The sequence below is a fragment of the Myxocyprinus asiaticus genome, chromosome 21 (genome assembly GCF_019703515.2).
Source record: "Myxocyprinus asiaticus isolate MX2 ecotype Aquarium Trade chromosome 21, UBuf_Myxa_2, whole genome shotgun sequence".
Lineage (NCBI taxonomy): Eukaryota > Metazoa > Chordata > Actinopteri > Cypriniformes > Catostomidae > Myxocyprinus > Myxocyprinus asiaticus.
The window spans coordinates 31,496,155-31,518,876 of NC_059364.1; the positions used below are offsets into that span (position 1 = coordinate 31,496,155).

The 22,722-nt window shown below is 38.5% G+C and overlaps 1 protein-coding gene across 1 annotated transcript in view; it reads left to right on the plus strand.

The window, feature by feature from the left end:
• The window catches only part of LOC127411854 (eukaryotic translation initiation factor 2-alpha kinase 3-like), a 39,399-nt gene that overhangs the window by 10,677 nt on the left and 6,000 nt on the right, over window positions 1-22,722 (plus strand). Inside the window, exons 2-13 of the mRNA XM_051647687.1 lie at window positions 3,332-3,461; window positions 14,979-15,173; window positions 15,592-15,722; window positions 16,276-16,570; window positions 16,692-16,857; window positions 18,498-18,638; window positions 18,725-18,847; window positions 18,972-19,198; window positions 19,309-19,421; window positions 19,792-19,914; window positions 20,058-20,207; window positions 21,639-22,326. Of these exons, the coding sequence (XP_051503647.1) occupies window positions 3,332-3,461; window positions 14,979-15,173; window positions 15,592-15,722; window positions 16,276-16,570; window positions 16,692-16,857; window positions 18,498-18,638; window positions 18,725-18,847; window positions 18,972-19,198; window positions 19,309-19,421; window positions 19,792-19,914; window positions 20,058-20,207; window positions 21,639-22,326 (2,482 nt within the window). The remainder of the gene's footprint in view (window positions 1-3,331; window positions 3,462-14,978; window positions 15,174-15,591; window positions 15,723-16,275; window positions 16,571-16,691; window positions 16,858-18,497; window positions 18,639-18,724; window positions 18,848-18,971; window positions 19,199-19,308; window positions 19,422-19,791; window positions 19,915-20,057; window positions 20,208-21,638; window positions 22,327-22,722) is intronic.

The window sequence follows — 22,722 nt, forward strand, 5'->3', positions numbered from 1 at the left end:
CCCTTTGTACAACAAGTAATCACACATTTTTCTTTCCCTCTTAAAGAGGGTGTGTGCACACGTGTGTATATATTGAATGTGCGAGTGCATCTGTTTCTCCCCTCTGTCAATGAGAAATATGGACATTCTGTGGATTGCGGATGTTGCCTGGGGAAGATGTTACCTTGAAATGCATTACAGAGTGCTCTTGAGTAACACTTCATACCAAGCTACTGCAGTGCTATATTTTATTGTGTGCTCACTTAAGCAGAAAATCCTTTGCACTTTGCAAATTGAGTGGATTCTGTCTTTGTCATTCTTTAAGAAATCATCTTGACATCTTCCTAGGTGTTTTTGTACAATTCTCTTCAACAGTACCTGCACGTATGCAGTTGGCAGAATATCATTCAGTTGCCTTTTACATTAAAGGAATTGTCTGCCCCAAAATTAACATGATGTCCCCATTTCTATTGTTTGTAAAAGAGCAGTGTGAACATTCTTCAAAACATCTCCTTTTTTTGTTCCACAGAAGAAATTAAGTAGTGTGAGTTTGGAACAACATCAAGGAGAATAAATAATGATAGAATTTCTGAATTTTGGAAAGAATGTAAATGCTTAAAGGGATGGTTTACCAATTTTTTTTACTTCTGTGATCAGTTGGACGTTTTTGTTTTCAAAACTTGCCAAAGTGCTCCCTATGCCCCTATATGTTCTCTCTCTCTCTCTCTCTCTCTCTCTCTCTCTGTGTGTGTGTGTGGTTTACGAGGACTTTTTTTTAGGTTACAAACTGGTAATTACAAGGGTATTTTGCTATAAATGTGGTTTATGAGGACATTTCTAGTGTCCCCATAATTCATATCACTTAAACATACTAAATGATGTTTTATTGAAAATGTAAAAATGCATAAAGTTTTTATTTATTTATTTATTTATTTTTTTATGAGGGTTAGTGGATAGAATCTATAGTTTGTACAGTATAAAATCATTGTCTATGGAGTGTCCTCATAAGGAAAGCCGCACCAACGTGTGTGTGTGTGTGTGTGTGTGTGTGTTTATTTTGAAGTTGTATTTCCAAACTCACACTTGGCTGATAAGAGCTGCTTGCTATGTAGCATGGTTACAGTGGGCTTTTTACGTCCATTGGCTGGTATTTTTTCTGAAGGAGTGGTTTCTGAGTGAAAAGTGCAGCATCACATCTAAGCTCTGATAGGCTGAAGGAAGAGGAAAGCCTCCTGTGATTGGACCAAACTCCTCAGATACCCTAGTTTTTTTTTATTTATTTTTTTTATATACCCGTATCATGCGGTCTGTTTACATGAGGTCTTGAGTTGAGGTCCTCTTGAGAGAGAGAGAGAGAGAGAGTAAATGAGAGGTAGGGATCAGAGGTGTATTTTAGAGATGTACATGCGCACTAAAGCATTTGTTTGTGTGGAAAGTGCAAAGTATGCTGAACAGCATGACTGGAATAATACAGAGAGAAGCAAAAGCATGAACATTTGTGTTCAGGCACACTTAAAGGCTGTAAGGTTTTCAGAAACGCTCAGTGAAGTGCAACCAATTTTGGCTTTTTAAACAGTTTATAATTAATCATAATACCATTTATATTTGAAAATATTGTTCGATCTTTAAATGTACATATCGGTGTAATGTGTAAATCTTTTTCTTTCTTTCTTTTTCTTTCTTTCTTTCTTGTTATATGAAAGAAAGAAATAATTACAATATGAAAGTACCTATAGAATAGAAATGGACAATATAGAAAAAAAAAAGTTAAGTAAATAAGAAAAAGTTGAGTGACTCCAGCCAGGTCCCCTAAGCAACCAAATTGGCCCGGTTGCTAGGGAGGGTAGAGTCACATTAGTTGTGATTAGGGGTTCTCGCTCTCAATGGGACACGTGGTAAATTGTGCGTGGATCACGGAGAGTAGCATGAGCCTCCCGTGCTGTGAGTCTTCGCGGTGTCACGCACAACGAGCCACGTGATAAGATGCGTGGATTGACTGTCTCAGACGCGGAGGCAACTGAAACTTGTCCTCCGCCACCCGGATTGAGGTGAGCACCACCACGAGGACCTACTAAGTAGTGGGAATTGGGCATTCCAAATTGGGAGAAAAAGGGGATAATTATTTATTTTATTTTTTTTAAGGGGAAAATAAATGAATATGTTAAGGTAAAAATGCAAAAGTTATTTCAAAATAACTACAGGACTACAATATTTTTTTGTCTCCATCAAAGAAACTTGCTTGTCTTGCACTTCTTGCAATTTATGTTGCAATATAGATAATTCAAAGCTGTTTCTCACAAACTGTTAAGTGTCATGTTGCAGTGTTTAAGTGGATGGATACCAGAATTTCATAGTTTTGCATTTTTTCTCCATCATGTTTCCTTCTGTCTCTGTTTTAGTCCTGTAGAAAACACTTGGTCTTTGATCTCATCCAGAAAATGGGATTTGTTATTCTCCCTCTATTCTCACACTTGTCTCTCTCTCTTGGCTGTTTTCCTCAATCACCCTTTTGGTTAGGTGGGACTAGTGTTGTGTCCTCATTCATTCTCAGAATACCCACTGCTTAGCAACAACCAATCAGACCTCATATTTTTGGAGGGGCCCTCCAGCCAATCAGGAGTGCTGAGCTATAACATTTTATGCTCTTCAGTCCTATTGGACAATGAAGAACAAACAGTGTTGGCCCAGAGCATTGGGATGAGCAGAGCTCATGAGGTGCCCTTAAATTCTGACCTCATTAGTGTTGATGTCTGGAGGGATGTTTTAACTCTCTTAGACTTGATCAAAGCAACGCAATCTTTCTTAGTCCTACTCAATACCCTGCAGGTGCTGTTGGTCCTCTCCATAAAAAGTCCTCTGCCACTTTAGCCAAGAATTGTCCTGCATAGACTACATTTAAAGGCTCTGTTCCAAAAACTAGTGAGCTGTTTAATGCCTACTTTGGCAGCTGCCTTCTAAAGCAGCATCCTAACTGAAATGGAACCTCATAAGTGACCCATTTAGAATGTTGTACATAGGCAGCAACTCTCGGATTAATATTAAAAATATTCTTCACGTGAAGCTCAAGCTAACGCCGAAGCCAAGCTAATGCCATTATACTCTTAATAAGCATAAAAATACATGGCACACATACATATTGGATAAAATGGTAAAACAAAATTATTATATGAAATTATTTTAATCAATGAAGTGTAGTTTAATTGATATTTCTCTCACTTTGTCTGCCTGGATGGATTGTTTACTGAATTTGTGTCACAATGCATTATGGGATCGCTTTCTCTGCAAGGGTATAATGATGGTCGCCCCTGTCTGCCACTGTATATAAACCTGAGTGTCTTTGTGATTTCTACAGGGCTCTGGTGATCATCAGCACTTTAGATGGGAGAATCGCAGCTCTGGATCCTCTAAATCAGGGACGCAAGCAGTGGGACCTGGACGTTGGATCAGGTTGTCTTGTGTCCTCTAGCCTCAGCAAACCAGAGGTAAATCACACAGTCTCTCACATACTTTACAATAGTACATACTGACTACTAGGGTTGTCACAATGCCAAAATTCCAGTAGTCTGTACCGATATCAGTAAAATGTATCAATACTAGTTTTGATACCACAGCAAAAATAGGTAATGTACTATAGAACACACTCCATAAGCCTATTTAAAAAGTTAGCCTAAATATCAGTGTTCAGAAACGCTTGAAAGAAAACATTGAAATTGTTTAATGTGTTATTTACAAAGTAAATATTGCTTCAAGTGTCAAGAAGCACCTTATGAAATACTTTTTTATTTTTTCCCCAATTTCTGTGTTTTCCATATTTTTTTTTTTAATTCCCTGTTTTAAAGTTCAATTCAATTTTATTATCAAAATGTTGTCTAATCAAATGAAGTCATAAAACTTAAATTTAACAGAAATAGAACAGTTACTTTTCAACATACCATTGCATGTTTTTTTTTTTTCAGAAAAGATCATCACAGTGTAATTTAAAACAACATTGGTCTTATTGTTTGTCAAATAAAGTGCTGCACAACAGAGCATCACAGTACAAATAAACTTTTATTCAGTACAGAAAAGCACTGTTGTTATTATTATTATTATTATGATTACAGTGAATATTGAATTTTACAATACCATAGTTCTATATTTCTGTTGCAATATCTTCAATTTCACGTGACTAGCTGAATCAAGCTTTTATTTTGATGTGAAGACTTTCACACCTCCAGATGGTCCAGTGTGATTAATAAAGCGCAAAATGGGGGTTTATAAGAAATAGACACTGCACATTTTTCATCTACTGCACATATAATGTGCCATTTTCAGCATGTGCCTGGCTTCACACATTCACTTTGAAGCGTGCTGCACATGCAGACTGTTATTTAATTAAATTGCATCCTTTTGGGGTTGAATAATCACACTTGGACATATCACTGTTTTAGTTTGATTAATCATACATTTCGGTTTTAAAGGAGTAACGGAGCACACGTTCATAAGCGTGTGCATTAGAAAGCAGCCGTGTGTCAGATAGCGCACCGGACCGAATTGAGTGGTACTCTGTATTACCAGTACTGCAGAAACACTAGTATCGTTAAACCTTTATTTAAGAATCGACTTGGTACTGAAGTATTGGTTCTTTTGACTTCCCTACAGACGACATGCTTTTATACAGACAACACGTTTTTTAAAGTTTATTCTGTGGGTTGGCTGTATGATTATTCGACTAATCACCCTTAGAAGCCCTGTATAATTAAGCTGGTTTCGGGTCCACCTGACCCAGATTGGGCACATTTGCACATTGGGAACATTTTCATAAGCTGCTTTCTCGTGTTCAAAAACAGCTAGATGGAGCGAAACAGAATGGAGTGCAGGTGTCTCAAGATGCGTTTTTAGAGTTGGACTATTTTTAATGTGATACAGTGTCTTAACACAATGTTCGTGACGAGATGCTCAAAAAACAGTGCGAGACATGACACAATGACCAAAGACGTCTGTCTAAATGTGTATGGCTAGCAACAGTGCTTTAAAGGGTATGAATTTAAAGATGCAACACTTTCGAAAGGGTTTTAACGATGTAGCACTGTTAGCATGTTAAAGCACTGCCTCTAAATAAATATATATATATATATATATATATAATAAATATATATATATACACACATTATAAAAAATCTAGATAAACTAATCAACATCATTTTTGTTGGTGAGTGACTTTTTGACCATCAAACCCATCCCCTAAATTAAACAAGCTAATATTCCAAAACAGCTGTTTACATGATGCTTTATCTCAGTATTTTGCACTTTGCTAGCAGTAGTAACTGTTTATTTATAATATTTCGCTTTGTGATGCAACATAAGAAGGTTTTCTGAAGGTTGTTGTTTTTAAGAGTTTGAGCTTGTGTGTATGCGTGGGAAGGGGTAATGTGTTTGTTTGAACCACTTTACCCCAGAAGAGACTGAGACATGGCCCAAAGGAAATTGGGTCTGAAACAAGTAACACACACACATGAACACACAGATCATGGTCTTGTACTCACTGGAGACTGAAGACTAGCCTGGAGGAAGAGTATTTGGCAGCTATGCTCTTATGTGCCTGTGCGCATGCACACACTTACACAAACACCCTGAGAACAAACATTAGTGCTGCTGTAACATTTGGCTTCTTTACACAATACTTTGTGGTTTTGTTTTTATTGTACGTGCATTGTAGAGTTTTTATTTCACCAATGCTTGTAATCTGTTTTTATTTTCTATAATAATTATGTTGTGATATTGTGATTAGTTTGTTACCATTTGTGTTGTGTAGCTGTAGCATTTTTTTTTTTGAGTGTCTGTGCTCTCACACTCATGTTTATATGTAACAATACATTACACAATCCCTGTATTTATACCACTCTTCCCCCTTGTCTTACCGTGTGTGTGTGTATTTTATACACACACACGCACACACACATATGTATGTATGTATGTGTGTGTGTGTGTGTGTGTGTGTGTGTGTGTGTGTGTGTGTGTGTGTGTGTGTGTGTGTGTATATATATATATATATATATATGTGTATATATGTGTATGTAAATATACACAGTATGTGTGATTGTTTTGACCCCCTGTCCGGTTTGGCGCTAACCTGAAATGCCTGGCTGCTGTGCATGCAGCCTCCCCATTGGCTAGAATCTTCCAATTCCCTCCCCTTTTACCTCTGAATGCCTAGCAACCAGCTATTCTGATTGGCTCAGTCTGTACCTTGCAAGGCATTCTGCTTGGTGATTAGAACAGTCTACCCACATCTGATTGGCCCTCACCATGGTGCCAGTCGAGAGCAGTCAACTATAGCATGCCACAGCAATAGAAGAGAGGCCAGGAGCAAACAGCATTGTCTGCAGATACATGCTGTCACAACACGAGGGGGAGGAAAGAAAGAATGAAAGAGAAATGAGAGGAATGAGGAAGAGAGGGAAAGGAAGAAGGAAAGATGGGGGTGGGGGTGGAGAGGGATGCCACTGACAGTGTGGTGAGTCATGCTGAGAGGATTGAAGAATGAGGTAATGCCTTATGTGTGGGATGATGTCATCCATAAGAATGCTCCCCCCCCCCCCCAACAAACACACACACACACACACACACACACATCTGTTAATCTTTAGAATGAACAGTTTTAATTGTTAAGGCGCTTTACTCCAATGAGCTGAAAAGCTGGTGTTCCTGCATGCTATCTAATGCAAGAGGCTTGTTTCTGCCTCCTGTTTTGATTGATTGCAGCAACATAGAGAATATTTTAGTGTGATGTGCACAGTACAGGTGTTGACAAACTGTCAGGCTTGTGTTTTAGAGAAACGTACTGGGTATAACTAACGCCGGTTCCCTGAAAGGAGGGAACGAGTTGCTGTGTCAGTACCTGATGCTATGGGAAACTCCTCCAAGGAGTGACGATCTCACCCTTTAAAATCATGCCAATCTACTTGCAGATGCCGCTCCGCCCCTGATGCACGTGTCATCACAGGTATATAAACTGGAGCACAGCACCGTTTCATCAGGATATTTCAGCTAAAGTGAAGAGAACGCATCTCTCAGTCCCTTTATTAGTGAGAAATCCGTAGTGCAGCGAGCGTACACAGCGTCTTGGAGTTACAGTTTTAGCCAGTACATTCCTTTCAATTCCATCACTTAGATCATGCCGTGCTACTGATTTACATGCACAAGGGAAGGCCTACTAGCCATTAGAGTATTTGAAAGACATTGACATAATCTCACCTTCGTATATTTTCTCATGGTTAGAAAATATAACAGTGACACTAGCCATACTCTGTAGTGAAACCAGGGAATGGAATCAGAGCGGTCATAGATGAACAAAATAAAGTAATGACACTAGCCAACAGGGTAGTAGAACATTAAAACATTGCTTTTCACTCTGAGAAGGGACATTTTCTTTGCTCATTTCCTTTCTATTCAGGAGTATGTAATTGATGTCAACTTCTTAAGAGAACTGTTGCTCCATTTTAGTCTTGAATAGGCAAAAGAGTCGAAATAACACAGCAGGATCAGATGTTTCTGTATCACAACAAGCAAAATGGATTAGGTTTGTTGTTTTTAACTTGATAACAGGCTGTCTGTTGAAATTAAGTGTGTTTACTTGATATGTTAAACTGTAGGTCATTAAAGTGATTCATTTTTGTGCCGAGAGGAATATGAAATGTTGATATGTTATGTTTGTTTGTGTGAGAGAGAGAAAGACTACAGCCAAATGGAGAAGATTGGCGATTGCACCTAGCTTGATGTAATGGTACGTGTCATATTCAGTGGAGCGATATCATCTGCAGTAGGTCATTGATTACAGAGGGGTATCCTGCCTGCACACACCACTTAAGCATGCCATACTTTCAAACCTCTCTTGATCCCTTAAGACAGCCAGACTGTCCTTGTCTAAACCTCTCAAATTGAATGTGTCAAACAAGATTCCAGAAGTCATTGCCCACAGCTCAACAGAGATTCATGTAGGGGTGGGGGGTGTCAGTTTGTTATCATGGTTTCATGGCTCTTTAATGCCATCAGCACAGCAGAGGTGACCAGATGTTTGCTGGTGAAAATGAAGGAAAATGAAGCCAGTGGTTAATGCTCTGAGTGTGCCATTAAATCTGTTTGTAGTGATTGCACATACTGAACTGCTGCTAAATTTACTGTAACTTGAACTTGCAAGTGAGCAACAGTCAGATCACTGATAGAAGAATGGATTGTGGAACAGTACTATTTATTAAAGAAAAATTTCATAATTTAGTCACACTCATGTTGTTCCAAACCCACATTATTTTCTTCCTCATGTGGAACAAATTATTTTGCAGAATGACCTGGCTGCCATTTTCCATACAATGATAAATAAATGAAAGTGAATGGTGACTTAGACTTACATTCTGCCTAACATTTCTGTGCTACACAGAAGAGAGAATTGAATGTGGGGAACAACATGAGGTTGAGTAATGATGAAAAAAAATTACATTTTTGGGTGAACTATCTTTTTAGTTACCTGTTTAAGTTTTTGTTAAAGGTATCTGCCAAGAACAACAATATAAATGTAAGTCAACACAGCACATGACTTTATAAAGTCTTGGTGGGAAACAAGTGAATTTAAGAAGGGCCATAATGTATTATAAAAAATTATAATTCCATCTGAATAAAACTAGAGGCGAGCTTGTTTATCATGCAGTAAAACAGTTTCTGGATAATTTAGCACACAGAGAATAAACATAGTGCTGGATGAAGTGGATATTTATCTACAATCAGTAGAGAGGTAATTTTGAGAAACTTAAACTAGTGCTGTCATGTGAACAAGTCTTTTAGAAATGCTTTTAAGCAAAAAATTACATAAATGTTAGTTCACTTAGTATCTCTCTAAAAGTCACCAGAATTGAACGCTTTGTTGTTTTTCCAAACATTCTCTCCCAGGGGTGCATGCCCAAGGACCCCTCGTTACAGTAAGGGTACACTTTATTTGGTCGGGTTTCTCTACATACTCAGTGATGAAATCTTGCAGGCGACCCTGATAGTATATTCACTACCGGTCAAAAGTTTTGAAACACTTACTCATTCTTTATTATCATTTCTTTCTCTCCACATTTTAGAATAATATTAAAGTCATTAAAACTCTGGAATAACATAAATGGAACTATGGGAATTATGTTGTGACTAAACAAAATCCAAAATAAATCAAAACTGTGTTATATTTTAGCATCTTCAAAGTAGTCACCCTTTGCCTAGAATTTTCAGAAATGTACTCTTGACATTTTTCTCAACCAACTTCTTGAGGTATCACCCTGGGATGATTTTAAACGGTACTGAAGGAGTTCCCATCTATGTTGGGCACTTATTGGCTGCTTTATTATTTGGTCCAAGTCATCAATTTCAAAAACTTTTTTTTTGAATAATGAAATAAATTAATATGGTGGCACAATTATATTTTTGTCTACAAAACTCATTTAAAAAATGTAAGCATACGCCTACAAATCAAAAGATTTTTAAGATCATGGGAAACATTTCGGTAAAGTGTTTCAAAACTTTTGACAGGTAGTGTATATGCAAAGTAAGATTTAAGTAACAGACAGTACATTCATAAAAATATACTTCTATATACAGTTGAAGTCAGAAGTTTACAAACACTTAGGTTGAAATAATAAAAAATAAAAAAAAAATTAAAATAATTTTAACCATTCCATAGATTTAATATTAGCAACCTATAGTTTTGGCAAGTTATTTAGGACATCTACTTTGTGCATTACACAAGTCATTTTTCCAACAACTGTTTACAGACAGATTGTTTCACTTTTAATTGACTGTACCACAATTCCAGCGGTTTAGAAGTTTACAGACACTAAGTTAACTGTGTCTTTAAGCAGCTTGGTAAATTCCAGAAAATTATGTTAAGCCTTTAGGCAATTAGCCAGTTAGCATCTGATAGCAGGTGTACTGAATTTGAGGTGTACCTGTGGATGTATTTTAAGGCCTACCTTCGAACTCAGTGCCTCTGCTTGACATGGGAAAATCGAAAGAAATCACCCAAAACCTCAGAAAAAAAAATTGTGGACCTCCAAGTCTGGTTCATCCTTGGGAGAAATTTCCAAATGCCTGAAGGTACCACGTTCATCTGTACAAACAATAGTACGCAAGTATAAACACTATGGGACCACGCAGCCATCATACCGCTTAGGAAGGAGATGCATTCTGTCTCCTAGAGATGAGCGTAGTTTGGTGCAAAAAGTGCAAATCAATTTTCAAAGGATCTTGTAAAGATGCTGGTGGAAACAGGTAGACAAGTATCTATATCCACAGTGAAACGAGTCCAATATCGACACAATCTGAAAGGCTGCTCAACAAGGAAGAAGCCACTTCTCCAAAACTGCCATAAAAAAAGCCAGACCTCAGTTTGCAAGTGCACATGGGGACAAAGATCTTACTTTTTGGAGAAATGTCCTCTGGTCTAATGAAACACAAATGTAGCTGTTTGGCCATAATGACAATCGTTATGTTTGGAGGAAAAAGGGTGAGGCTTGCAAGCCAAAGAACACCATCCTAGCTGTGAAGCATGGGGGTGGCAGCATCATGTTGTGGGGGTATTTGCTGCAGGAGGGACTGATGCACTTCACAAAATAGATGGCATCATGAGGAAGGAAAATTATGTGGATATATTGAAGCAACATCTCTAGACATCAGCCAGGAAGTTAAAGCTCGGTTGCAAATGGGCATACCTCATTGTGGCAAATTGGATTAAGTCAAGGTATTGGAGTGGCCATCACAAAGCCCTCACCACAATCCGATAGAAAATTTGTGGGCAGAACTGAAAAAGCATGTGCGAGCAAGGGGGCCTACAAACCTGACTCCGTTACACCAGTTCTGTCTGGAGGAATGGGCCAAAATTCCAGCAACTTATTGTGAGAAGCTTGTGGAAGGCTACCCAACATGTTTGACCCAAGTTAAACAATTTAAAGGCAATGCTACAAAATACTAACAAAGTGTATGTAAACTTCTGACCCACTAGGAATGTGATGAAAGAAATAAAAGCTGAAATAAATCATTCTCTCTCCTATTGTTCTGACATCTTAAAATAATGTAGTGATCCTAACTGACCTAAGACAGGGAATGTTTCCTATGATTACATGTCAGGAATTGTGAAAAACTGAGTTTAAATGTATTTGGCTAAGGTGTACGTAAACTTCTGACATCAACTGTAAGTATGCAGTGATAATATGCTTACGTACAGTAAACAAACACAAAATTGAAAAGACATGCTTATATAGCAGGTATATAATGCTTATTTTAGCATTATATGCCTTGGTGTGAAAATGTGGTAATACTACTTTGACACATGATGGCACCCCTTCATTTAAATATGGAATGTGAAGACATGACCGGTTTGACGTCAGGGACTTCAGATGGTATCAGTTTTAATGTCTCCATGACCAATCATCATTTATGTCAGACCTGACGTGATGCATCTTCTAAATGTATGCAAAAAGTTAAAGGGATTTGAGAGCTATGGCGCAGAGTAATGTTTTCAATGACTGACAACATTTTAAGGTGAACTAACATGTTGAGTAGTAATGGTTGTTAATTGATAGAAAATTCTTAATTTATTTTGAAGAAATTATTTTTGTATTGTTTTGTTCTGCAGTTCTGATTGATAAAATATTTTTTATTTATTTAATAATTACAACAGAAAGTATAACTTTCAATAGACTTGCCCATCAAATCACAGAGCATGTATTTTCAATGGACTTCTTGAGAAATCAGCACCATTTGATGCACTTCAATACTAGGCTGCCTGCCAGGTCCTTTCCCCCTCCCTGGCATCCACTGCATGAGATTTATGCCTTGTGTCCAAAAAAAGTGACTTTTTTTTTTTTTTTAACCACAGCTTCCCATATGTTTAAATACCAAAGCAGTCTAACTAGAGATAGAGGTGAAATGAAACTCTTGTTAAAAAAAACAACCTGCCTTTTTAAATTTTACAACTTGTAGTTAAGACATTTAAAAGCTGGACTTCCTTTCAGGCGAAGTCGTAAAACTTTCTTGTTGCATAATAAAAAGCCCTGTTCTGAAGATACATTTAATTCATGATTTTTAGAGAGTTTTCATATTTTGAGTTCTTTGACACTGAAATCTGAAATTATTAATTTTTATATGTTGACAGCATTTTTATTTTATTAGATACGGTAATCCATTTTGCAATGTAAATCTGAAAATGTATGCAAACTAATACAAAATCATTAACCATTTTAAAATACATAAAAAAGAAGTGTGTGTGTGTGTGTGTGTAATATATACACTATATTGCCAAAAGTATTCGCTCATCTGCCTTTAGACGCATATGAACTTAAGTGACATCCCATTCTTAATCCATAGGGTTTAATATGACGTCGGCCCACCCTTTGCAGCTATAACAGCTTCAACTCTTCTGGGAAGGCTTTCCACAAGGTTTAGGAGTGTGTTTATGGGAATTTTTGACCATTCTTCCAGAAGCGCATTTGTGAGGTCAGACACTGATGTTGGACGAGAAGGCCTGGCTCGCAGTCTTCGCTCTAATTCATCCCAAAGGTGCTCTATCGGGTTGAGGTCAGGACTCTGTGCAGGCCAGTCAAGTTCTTCCACACCAAACTCGCTCATCCATGTCTTTATGGACCTTGCTTTGTGCACTGGTGCGCAGTCATGTTGGAACAGGAAGGGGCCATCCCCAAACTGTTCCCACAAAGTTGGGAGCATGGAATTGTCCAAAATCTCTTGGTATGCTGAAGCATTCAGAGTTCCTTTCACTGGAACTAAGGGGCCAAGCCCAGCTCCTGAAAAACAACCCCACACCATAATCCCCCCTCCACCAAACTTCACAGCTGGCACAATGCAGTCAGACAAGTACCGTTCTCCTGGCAACCGCCAAACCCAGACTCATCCATCAGATTGCCAGATGGAGAAGCGTGATTCGTCACTCCAGAGAACGCGTCTCCACTGCTCTAGAGTCCAGTGGCGGCGTGCTTTACACCACTGCATCCTACGCTTTGCATTGCACTTGGTGATGTATGGCTTGGATGCAGCTGCTCGGCCATGGAAACCCATTCCATGAAGCTCTCTACGCACTGTTCTTGAGCTAATCTGAAGGCCACATGAACTTTGGAGGTCTGTAGCGATTGACTCTGCAGAAAGTTGGCGACCTCTGCGCACTATGCGCCTCAGCATCCGCTGACCCCGCTCTGTCATTTTACGTGGCCTACCACTTCGTGGCTGAGTTGCTGTCATTCCCAATCGCTTCCACTTTGTTATAATACCACTGACAGTTGACTGTGGAATATTTAGTAGTGAGGAAATTTCACGACTGGACTTGTTGCACAGGTGGCATCCTATCACAGTACCACGCTGGAATTCACTGAGCTCCTGAGAGCGGCCCATTCTTTCACAAATGTTTGTAGAAGCAGTCTGCATGCCTAGGTGCTTCATTTTATACACCTGTGGCCATGGAAGTGATTGGAACACCTGAATTCAATTATTTGGATGGGTGAGCGAATACTTTTGGCAATATAGTGTGTAATATATATATATATATATATATATATATATATATATATATACACGTGTGTGTGTGTGTGTGTGTGTGTGTGTATATATATATATATATATATATATATATATATATATATATATATATATATATATATATATACACACACACACACACACACACACACACACACACACACACACACACACACACACACACATATATATATACACACACACATATGTGTGTGTATATATATGTGTGTGTGTGTGTGTGTGTGTGTGTATATATATACACACACACACACACACACACATATATATGTGTGTATATATATATATATGTGTTTGAATAAATGTATACAATTTTGTACAACAAATACATTTATTTAATAAATGTGTAATTAAACATTTGTTTTCTTAGACCTCATGATCCATTTAACCTATGTGTGAAAATAGATGTATTCAATAGTTTAAGCAGATAAACACCATTTTACAGACACTTTGTGTAGCTGACAGTGTAGATTTTCAGAAGCGCTTTGTTATAGCTAATGGCATTAATGAAGTACTGAAAATCTGCTGCAGAAGAATGTGTGCAGTTCTAATTGATTGGCTCTAATTGTCCATTGATGTAGGTTGTAGTTGGGTTGATGATGATTGAAGTTTCACCCAACAGCAGCAGATCCTAGAGAGCCGGAGATCAGACAAATAGATCACATGATGGATTAACGCAGTGTAACACAGTGATGAGTCATCAATGCAGTACACACACACAGACACTTTAAACCTCTTACCCCCAGTATCACTGCTTAAACACTGCAAGCTCTTTGCAATCCCCACCCACCCATACGTGATGACCTAATCCCTTCATTTTTCAGCCAATCACAGTGGTTGTTTTCTTTCTCCAGGTGCTTTCTTTCTCATAATGCTTCTCATGTTCCTATTGGTTCATACCGAGTGTCAAGGTTAGATTAAAAACAGCAGGAAGTCAGTGATCTCATTCCCCATTCTGTATGCTTAGGTGTGTGTGTGTTTGAGCTGAGATCATTTCTTGGATTAGGGTCATTATGCTTATGTAATGGCCTTGATTTCTCTAATATTGTGTGTGTGTGTGTGTGTGGGAAGGGGGTGGGGGGGTCTGGGTGCTTGTGACCATTTCTACGTGTTTAGGGTTGCGTAACTCTTCAGACAACAGTAGACTGAGTAAATGCCACAGTGTGATTATGTCTAAACCAATAAAGACCACACACACTTGAAGTGGAAAGTTTCAGTGTATTCTGTCTCCTTGTCTCTATCCATCATGGTCCGTTCATTGTACCCACTGATGATCTAAAAATGAAATATGTCTAGATGGCATTGTCTCATGTTTCAGCTCATTTACTACAACAGTCAGATCAAAAATAATAAGAGCATTTGGGTTTGATCAATGTTTACATCAGGCACCATACACCATGATGTACTCAAGATTTCTCTTTGCTCTTCAGATTTTTGGGAATAAGATGTTTATCCCGTCTCTGGATGGAGCGCTGTTCCAGTGGAACAGAGACAGGGAGAGTATGGAGGCTGTCCCCTTCAGTGTTGAGTCCCTGTTGGACTCCTCGTACCGCATTGGAGAGGATACTGTGCTGGTAGGGGGCAAGTCCCTCACCTCGTATGGCCTGGGTGCATACAGCGGCAAGGTAACTTAGACTCTAATGCCTCTATTATAATGACACTGTTCTGTCTTAGTTTTCATAAAAATAAATGATTTATCTACTTTTGTGGCCTTTTTCAAACATATAGCAGTCTTTGCTGAGCCACTACTGAATTTTTTGCGCCAAAATTTTTTTTTTTTACTGGAGTTGCGAGTTTGCAGTCTGAGTTGAATATAATGACTAAGAGTTATTGTTTCAAATCAGCAAAATCAACAAATTACTCACTGAATCTATCAGAGCGGTAACTGAATTAACATCTGACTTGACTGGATGTTTATGATAACGTGTAGTTAAAGATTTACGTTCTCAATATAATTTTGTTATAAATGTATTTTTAACTTTTTGTGTAAAACACTGTAACATTGTGGCGGTTGTTTGCTTTAACTTCTCTTTCTCTCTGTAGCTGAAGTATATCTGTTCGGCGGTGGGCTGCAGTCGGTGGGGGGACGAGGAAGGAGAGCCAGAGGACATACTGTTACTCCAGAGAACACAGAAAACAGTCAGAGCAGTGAGACCTCGCAATGGCTTTGAGAAGTAAGAAAGACCCTTAGGCTTTACTCTTATTGAACTCTTCATGTGACGTTGAAATTAATCTTAAAGTCAACATGAAATGGTATTCATAACCCATTTTACTTCTGTAGCCTGACTTATTTGCATGTGGAACAGGATATTTCAATGAGATAAAATGTAGGGAAGGACTAATGATTATCCATCAGGAATTGGTTGGATCGTTTAAAGTTGGCATTCTATATCAGACTGGAGCCAAGTGTTTTGGAGGTGAGGGGTTAAAAAATTAAGAGGGATTGGTGACATCAGCCAAACAGGAAAGTAATTTCAGAGGCACGGCAAAAAAAAAAAAAAAAAAAATAATAAATTTTTTTTTTTTTTCTTTTGAATAAAGTGCACCAACAAATCATGCACAATAAGACCAGTATAACATGTATTTAGAAAGTTAATGGGGGCCATTTTAATTTTGTGTTGATTTAAAATGAAACCGAGGCAGAGAAATGCAAGGTTATGTCCGCATCTCATAATGGTAGAGTAGAAGTAAACCTTGTAATATATTCTCTCTTTCTCTTTTTGTTAGATGGAACTTCAGTGTGGGAAACTTTGAGCTGAAATTTGTCCCTGTGATCCAGTCCAACCTCAACTTCCTGGAGGGGGAGGCGTCTAATGGGGAGACCTGGCGCGAGGTCAGACATGAAGCACAGCACGTAATCCAGGAGGAGACTGATGCACAAACCAAAAATCATGCTAATACACATCCAAATCCACACACTCAGGTAGAGGGCTTAGACCTGGTCATCAAAGTTTCCGTGCCGGACTGGAAAGTCATGGCCTTCAGCACCAAACCAGAAGGACAACTAATCTGGGAGCATCAGGTAACACAACGCAACATGTTATGATATGCTAATTAGAGTTCTAGTTCAAACTTTTCATTAACAAATCCACAATTTATACTGATTTGGCCATTATGTCTTTGATTCTCTGTTTTCTGTGAAGTTTTGCATACCCATTGCCTCTGCGTGGTTGGTGGGAGGGGGCAAGGTGACACCCATCAGCCTGTTTGATGACACCTCCTACACACCCCACTCTGAGACCGAGACTCAGGAGGATGATGACATCATGGACGAGGCCCGAGAGGCCACAGAGTCTAGCGTTTACTTGGGTAACGTGCATTTGAAGTTTGTTTTGCATGCATTAGGGGCCATTCACACAGGACACGTTCTTGCGTCTGTTTTTTTTTTTTTTTTTTTTTAATACTTGATTTTCTACATAAACATGCAGACGTTTTTGATAACACTGTTTTTTGCAGCATCTTACGCCATGATGGTTCTGTTTTAACTCTTTAAGCTCTGCCGGCGGGCCCACAAGAAAAAATTAATAATTAAAATATTAGTAACTACAGTCTTGACCAACACAAATAGGTATCGTTTGAAAGCTTTGAAGCTCTAATTTACAATGCATGTAGGCATTATTACCAAAACCGAACAAGTACTTTGAAATTTGCAGACAAATCAGAGGTGTTCCGTTTGTCTCATGTCTCATATGTTGTTGGAAAACTTCCAAAGAGTAAAATACAACCAGATTATTTTACTCTGACAAAAATGTAACGAATAGCTTTGTCTTTGACTTTTATGTTTCATTTGAACAGGTGTTGCTCATATGCCTTGTTTTTGCTTGTAACTTAATGAAAAATAAACAGAACTTTAAATTTCTTTAAAATGAGCCCACACACAAGGTAATCGGATGCATAGATAATTAGAAAATTGACACAAAGCACATCTGACTCTCTGGCATCTTTCAATCTGGCTGAAAACACATTGGCTTTCCTGGATCAGATGACGTCATTGGAAATTATGTAGTGTCATGGAAAGCTAAACCAATCATATTGGGTTTAGATCGGTGCAAAAATCATCCATATTTGGGCAGAGAGAGACATGTGATGGGTGACTGTTACACCTGGCCACCAGAAGATGGTGCCAAGTACATGACACAGAATTAATGATGACACAAATGCCACAGAATGAAACCCATTCTATGAAATCTCATTACTTAAATCATGTCTGCATGCTATGCAAACCTTTAGCCGTTGTGTTTGCATGTATAATTAGTTCTTATGCACAGTTATATGTTTTATATATATATATATATATATATATATAATATATATTAGTTTTATTTGTTTAGAAAAACTTTTGGACACTTGGAGATGTTTTTGGACACTATGATAAATTATTTTTGTAATGTTATAACTTTTGATTGCTTAGTCGTATCAACACAAAATTTTACTCCGTTACAGTTCACATGATTGGGAACAAAACAAAAGCAGTATTTCAGAGCCACCTTATTTACACCGTGAGGTGTATAATGTCAAATTAGAAAAAAAAGTTAATTTTTGACTCAAGCTTTTTTTTTTTCAGCAGTTTCTTATGCTGAGAGTATCAAAATTTATCATAATCTATATCATTAAAAAAGTAAAAAAAAAAAGTTTTCTTTACAATAATACCAAACATGTCACCCTCCTTGTTTTTGTTGAGTTGTAAGACTTTCATTTTGGGTATGCCACTGAAACAGGAATTCTTTAAATTCACTCTCAGATCTTAAAAGGTTAAAGACACTTTCCATTTTAAAGACACTTTTTGTGTGAACTTAAAATATTTAAAAAATGCATCTTGAGACACCTGTGCTTTGTTCCATTTAGTTGCGCTCTGTCCAGCTGTTTTTGAACATTGTTTGTGTAAACAGCTCCTGAATATTTGAGACAGGCAAACCGATACTGCTCTAAAATGTATTTATCTTTTAAAGGGATGTTTCAAGGTCAGTTATACCTTCAGTCCTCAGTGAGAATCTCAGAGAAGTTTCCATCGAAGCCTAAAGCTCTAAACGGTCGGGGCACCAGTGCAAACATGATACCACCACCTACTGTCAAATGGAAGCCCCTCATTCGTGAGTATATTACACCCTTATACATGAAAAAGTGTATACTCAAGCCTGTATAATGGTGTGTTAAATGCTTGACCATTTCCTCCTAGACTCCCCCTCCCGTACTCCAGTCCTGGTGGGCTCTGAGGAGTTTGATAAATGTCTAAACAATGATAAATTCTCTCATGAGGAGTACAGCAATGGAGCTCTGTCAATATTGCAGTATCCGTATGGTAAGAACAACAGTGCTCATGGGTATTGTGTGCAAATTCATGGTTAAATCCACCATAAGCAGTGAAACTCCTGAAATTTGATAGCTAAACGTGGTTTGAGAGAGAATTCTGTTTTCCTTTGTAGATAATGGATACTACTATCCATATAATCCTCGTTACCGCAGTCGCCGTGATGAGACAGCGGTGAGTGTTTTGCTGAAGAAGGATGGAGTGGGGTCACAGCTGAGAAGAAAAGACCCTGTGCTGCTGCTGCCATGGTGGAAAGAGATTCTGGGTACCATCATCTTCTGCATTGCTGCCACCACCTACATCGTCCGCAAGTTCTTCCACCCACCCACAACATATGTGCGGGTAAACAAGCACTTACTCTCAAATGCACTGATACAGTCTTGATACAATCTCACTGAAAAGTCATTTAAGTTGCAGTAAGATTTCTCACTGTTCTTTATTTCTCTGTGCAGCAAAGGAAGGAGTCTGAGACACAGTGTCAAACAGACAGCAAGTTTGAACTGGACTTTACAGAGCCCAAAGAAGTTGTCGTCACAGAGACTCGCCCTAATGAATATGTCTCAAGGTAACTGAGCAGAAACTAAAGGGTAAAATTAGGAAATTCACCAAGTAATGATTTTAGGGACTGCTTAAAAGACCAGCTTAATGCTGATTTGGTGCTGGTCTAGCTGGTGGATCAGCATATTGTTCACCAGCAAAACATAGCTGGTGAAGCTGGTCAACTAGTACGGTTTTCCTGGCAATGTTGGTTAACCAAGGAAGACTCACTGGTTAAGCTAGTTAAACTAGTTCGAACACCAGCATTCCATGTGATGGATCACCAATCAAAACAAAACATATGCTGGTGATCAGCTGTTTTGAAAAAGCATAGGTTTTTTTTAGGGATTCATTGATATCACTCATAACAGCGATTTTTGTTTGTGTGTGTTTGTCAGATACCTGACAGACTTTGAGCCCGTGCAGTGTTTGGGACGTGGTGGATTTGGTGTTGTGTTTGAGGCACGCAACAAAGTGGACGATTGCAACTATGCCATCAAGAGGATCCGTCTACCCAACAGGTAACTGTCCACACAAAAACAGTAATGCTCCATCAAAACTCACTCGCCAGAACCAATGCGACCAGATGTCTATTTGCCAGAGCCCATCAATCCAGATACAGTTGTCAGTATGTGTGCAATTAATGCTGTGTTTGTGATTGTAGGGAGTTGGCCCGTGAGAAGGTCATGCGAGAGGTGAAGGCTCTAGCTAAGCTGGAACACCCAGGCATCATTCGTTACTTTAATGCCTGGCAGGAGAGTCCACCACAGGGCTGGCAGGAGGACATGGATAAACGCTGGCTCAAAGACGCCAGGTGCGAAAAATAATTTTTGAACGTGAACTTGGCGACTTGAAATAAATGCAGGGTTCCCACAGTCATGGAAAACCTGGGAATTGTACGATTGTGTTTTCCACATCTTTTACACTTTTAGAATTGTCTTGAATGAATGTATTATTTTTAGTCATGCTTAGCTCTAAAATATTTAATTGGCTTAAAATATATCTTTGTGACTGCAGTCTTTATGAAATGATTTTTTTAAATCCTTTATCCAGTAATCAGAATCAGAATGAGCTTTATTGCCAAGTATGCTTACACATACAAGTAATTTGTCTTGGTGACAGGAGCTTCCAGTCACAAGAATACAAATACAGCAACAAGATTTTTTAAAAATCATTAAAATTGAATAAAAAAATAGATAAATATTGAATAAAGTATATATAGAATACACAATAGACAATATATATATATATACACACACATACATGTACGAATATATATATACATACATACACATATGTAGTGCAAATCTAAATACAAATTGGTTATGTACAGTGCAAGGGAATGTAATAGCAGAAGAGGTAGGATGTGTTGGATAATATAAAAAGACTAAGCTGTGTATTGCACATTAATTATTGCTCAGTGGGGCAGTTTTAACTGTTCATGAAATGGATAGCTTGGGGAAAATTTTTTTCCTGTGCCTGATGGTTCTGGTGCTCAGAGCTCTTGATGCGTCGGCCAGAAGGCAACAGTTCAAAAAGGTAGTGGGCAGGGTGAGTGGGGTCCAGAGTGATTTTTCCAGCCTTTTCCCTCACTCTGGAAGTGTATAATTCTTGAAGGGGGGGCAGGGGGCAACCAATAATCCTCTCAGCAGTCTGAACTGTCCTCACAAACTACTGGAAAAAATCATGGAACTTAATTGGTCCAAAGCTTTGGGAACCCTGTTAATATAAAATGTTTTGTATTGAAATTAAAATAAAGTTAGGGTTGTGGCCCATTAGATAGCATATGCAATCCAACACATTCAGGCTTGGTGCTTATGGGGGTGACACAAGTTTGAATCTGGCATGCAACATCTCAACCTCTTCTCCCTGTCAATTCCCAGTCACTCTCTTCTAAACCAAGTTATTCTATACTACACTAATTTATAATATGTTATACTATTCTACAGTATATTATACTATGTTATGCTATACTATGCTACAATGTTATATTATACTATACAGTACTATATTATGATATACTTCACTATATTATACAATGCTCTACTATTCTATACTACATTATGCTACACTATACTATGCTATAATAATATCACATGCTATGCTTTGCTATACTTCATTAAAAAGAGCAAAAAGGCCAAAAAACAAGCAAAAAAGGAATTAAAATAATTGTAAAACTTAAATCTGGTATTTTAGTAATACATTGACACTACCTTAAAAGAAAGGGTCTTTTTTTTTTATGCAGTACTGCTGACTGGCTGCTGAGCTCTCCTGACCACATGGAAGCATTCTCAGTCAAGGTTCCTGTGGCTTCTCCCTCTCCGGTGGACTCTTCATGCATGTGCGCTGGCGGTGGGGATACAAGTGTGTGCGCTGGTGATCAGGTGTGTGTGGAGGGTCTGGGGCTGGACAGTTTGATGTCAGAGAGAGACAGTCAGGCCGACCTAGATGCTGTCCTGGAAGTCTCCGATTCTCCCCACTCTTTTGTGCTCTGCCCTCCCCGCACAGTTGCTCCTGGTGACTGCACTTCCTCCTCCTTTGATATTGTCTTTGAGGACTCAGGCTGTGAACACCAGGACAATGAAAGTGATCTCAGCGGAAGCACACCTGTGCCACCAGTGTGCCCTTCTCGGTCTGGCTCCAAACCCCAATGTAGTACATCAACAAGGCCACCCTCTTCCACACCTGCACGGCCCACCTCTCTGAGTCTGGTCTCCAGCACCCCCTGCCCTGCTGTGCGGCCCCTGCTCACACCTAAAGTCTACCTGTACATTCAGATGCAGCTGTGCAGGAAGGAGAACCTGAAGGACTGGATGGCCCAGAGATGTTTGCCTGAGCTCAGGGAGAATGCAGAGTGTCTGGACATCTTCCTGCAGATTGCAGAGGCTGTGGATTTCTTACATAGCAAAGGACTTATGCACAGAGATCTTAAGGTAGGATAACACTTAATAAACACTCATTCACTTGAAAACAAGCAAATTTACAGTTTCACCACTTTTGTGTGCTGTGTTTTGTAGGGCTTTGCCAGTACTATCATATATTGATATGTCGCAATACTTTTTCGCGATATTGTATTGTTACTTTAGATTCCTGTATCATATTTATTAGCTTATTTGTGTATTAATATCAGGGTCAGAAATTAAAGGGATTGTTTACTCAAAAATAAAAATTCTCATCATTACTCACCCTCATGCCATCTAAGATGTGTATGACTTTCTTCTTCAGAACACAAAGATTATTAGAAGAATATCTCAGCTCTGTAGGTCCATAAAATGCAAGTGAATAGTTACCAGAACTTTGAAGCTCCAAAAAGGAGATAAAGTCAGCAT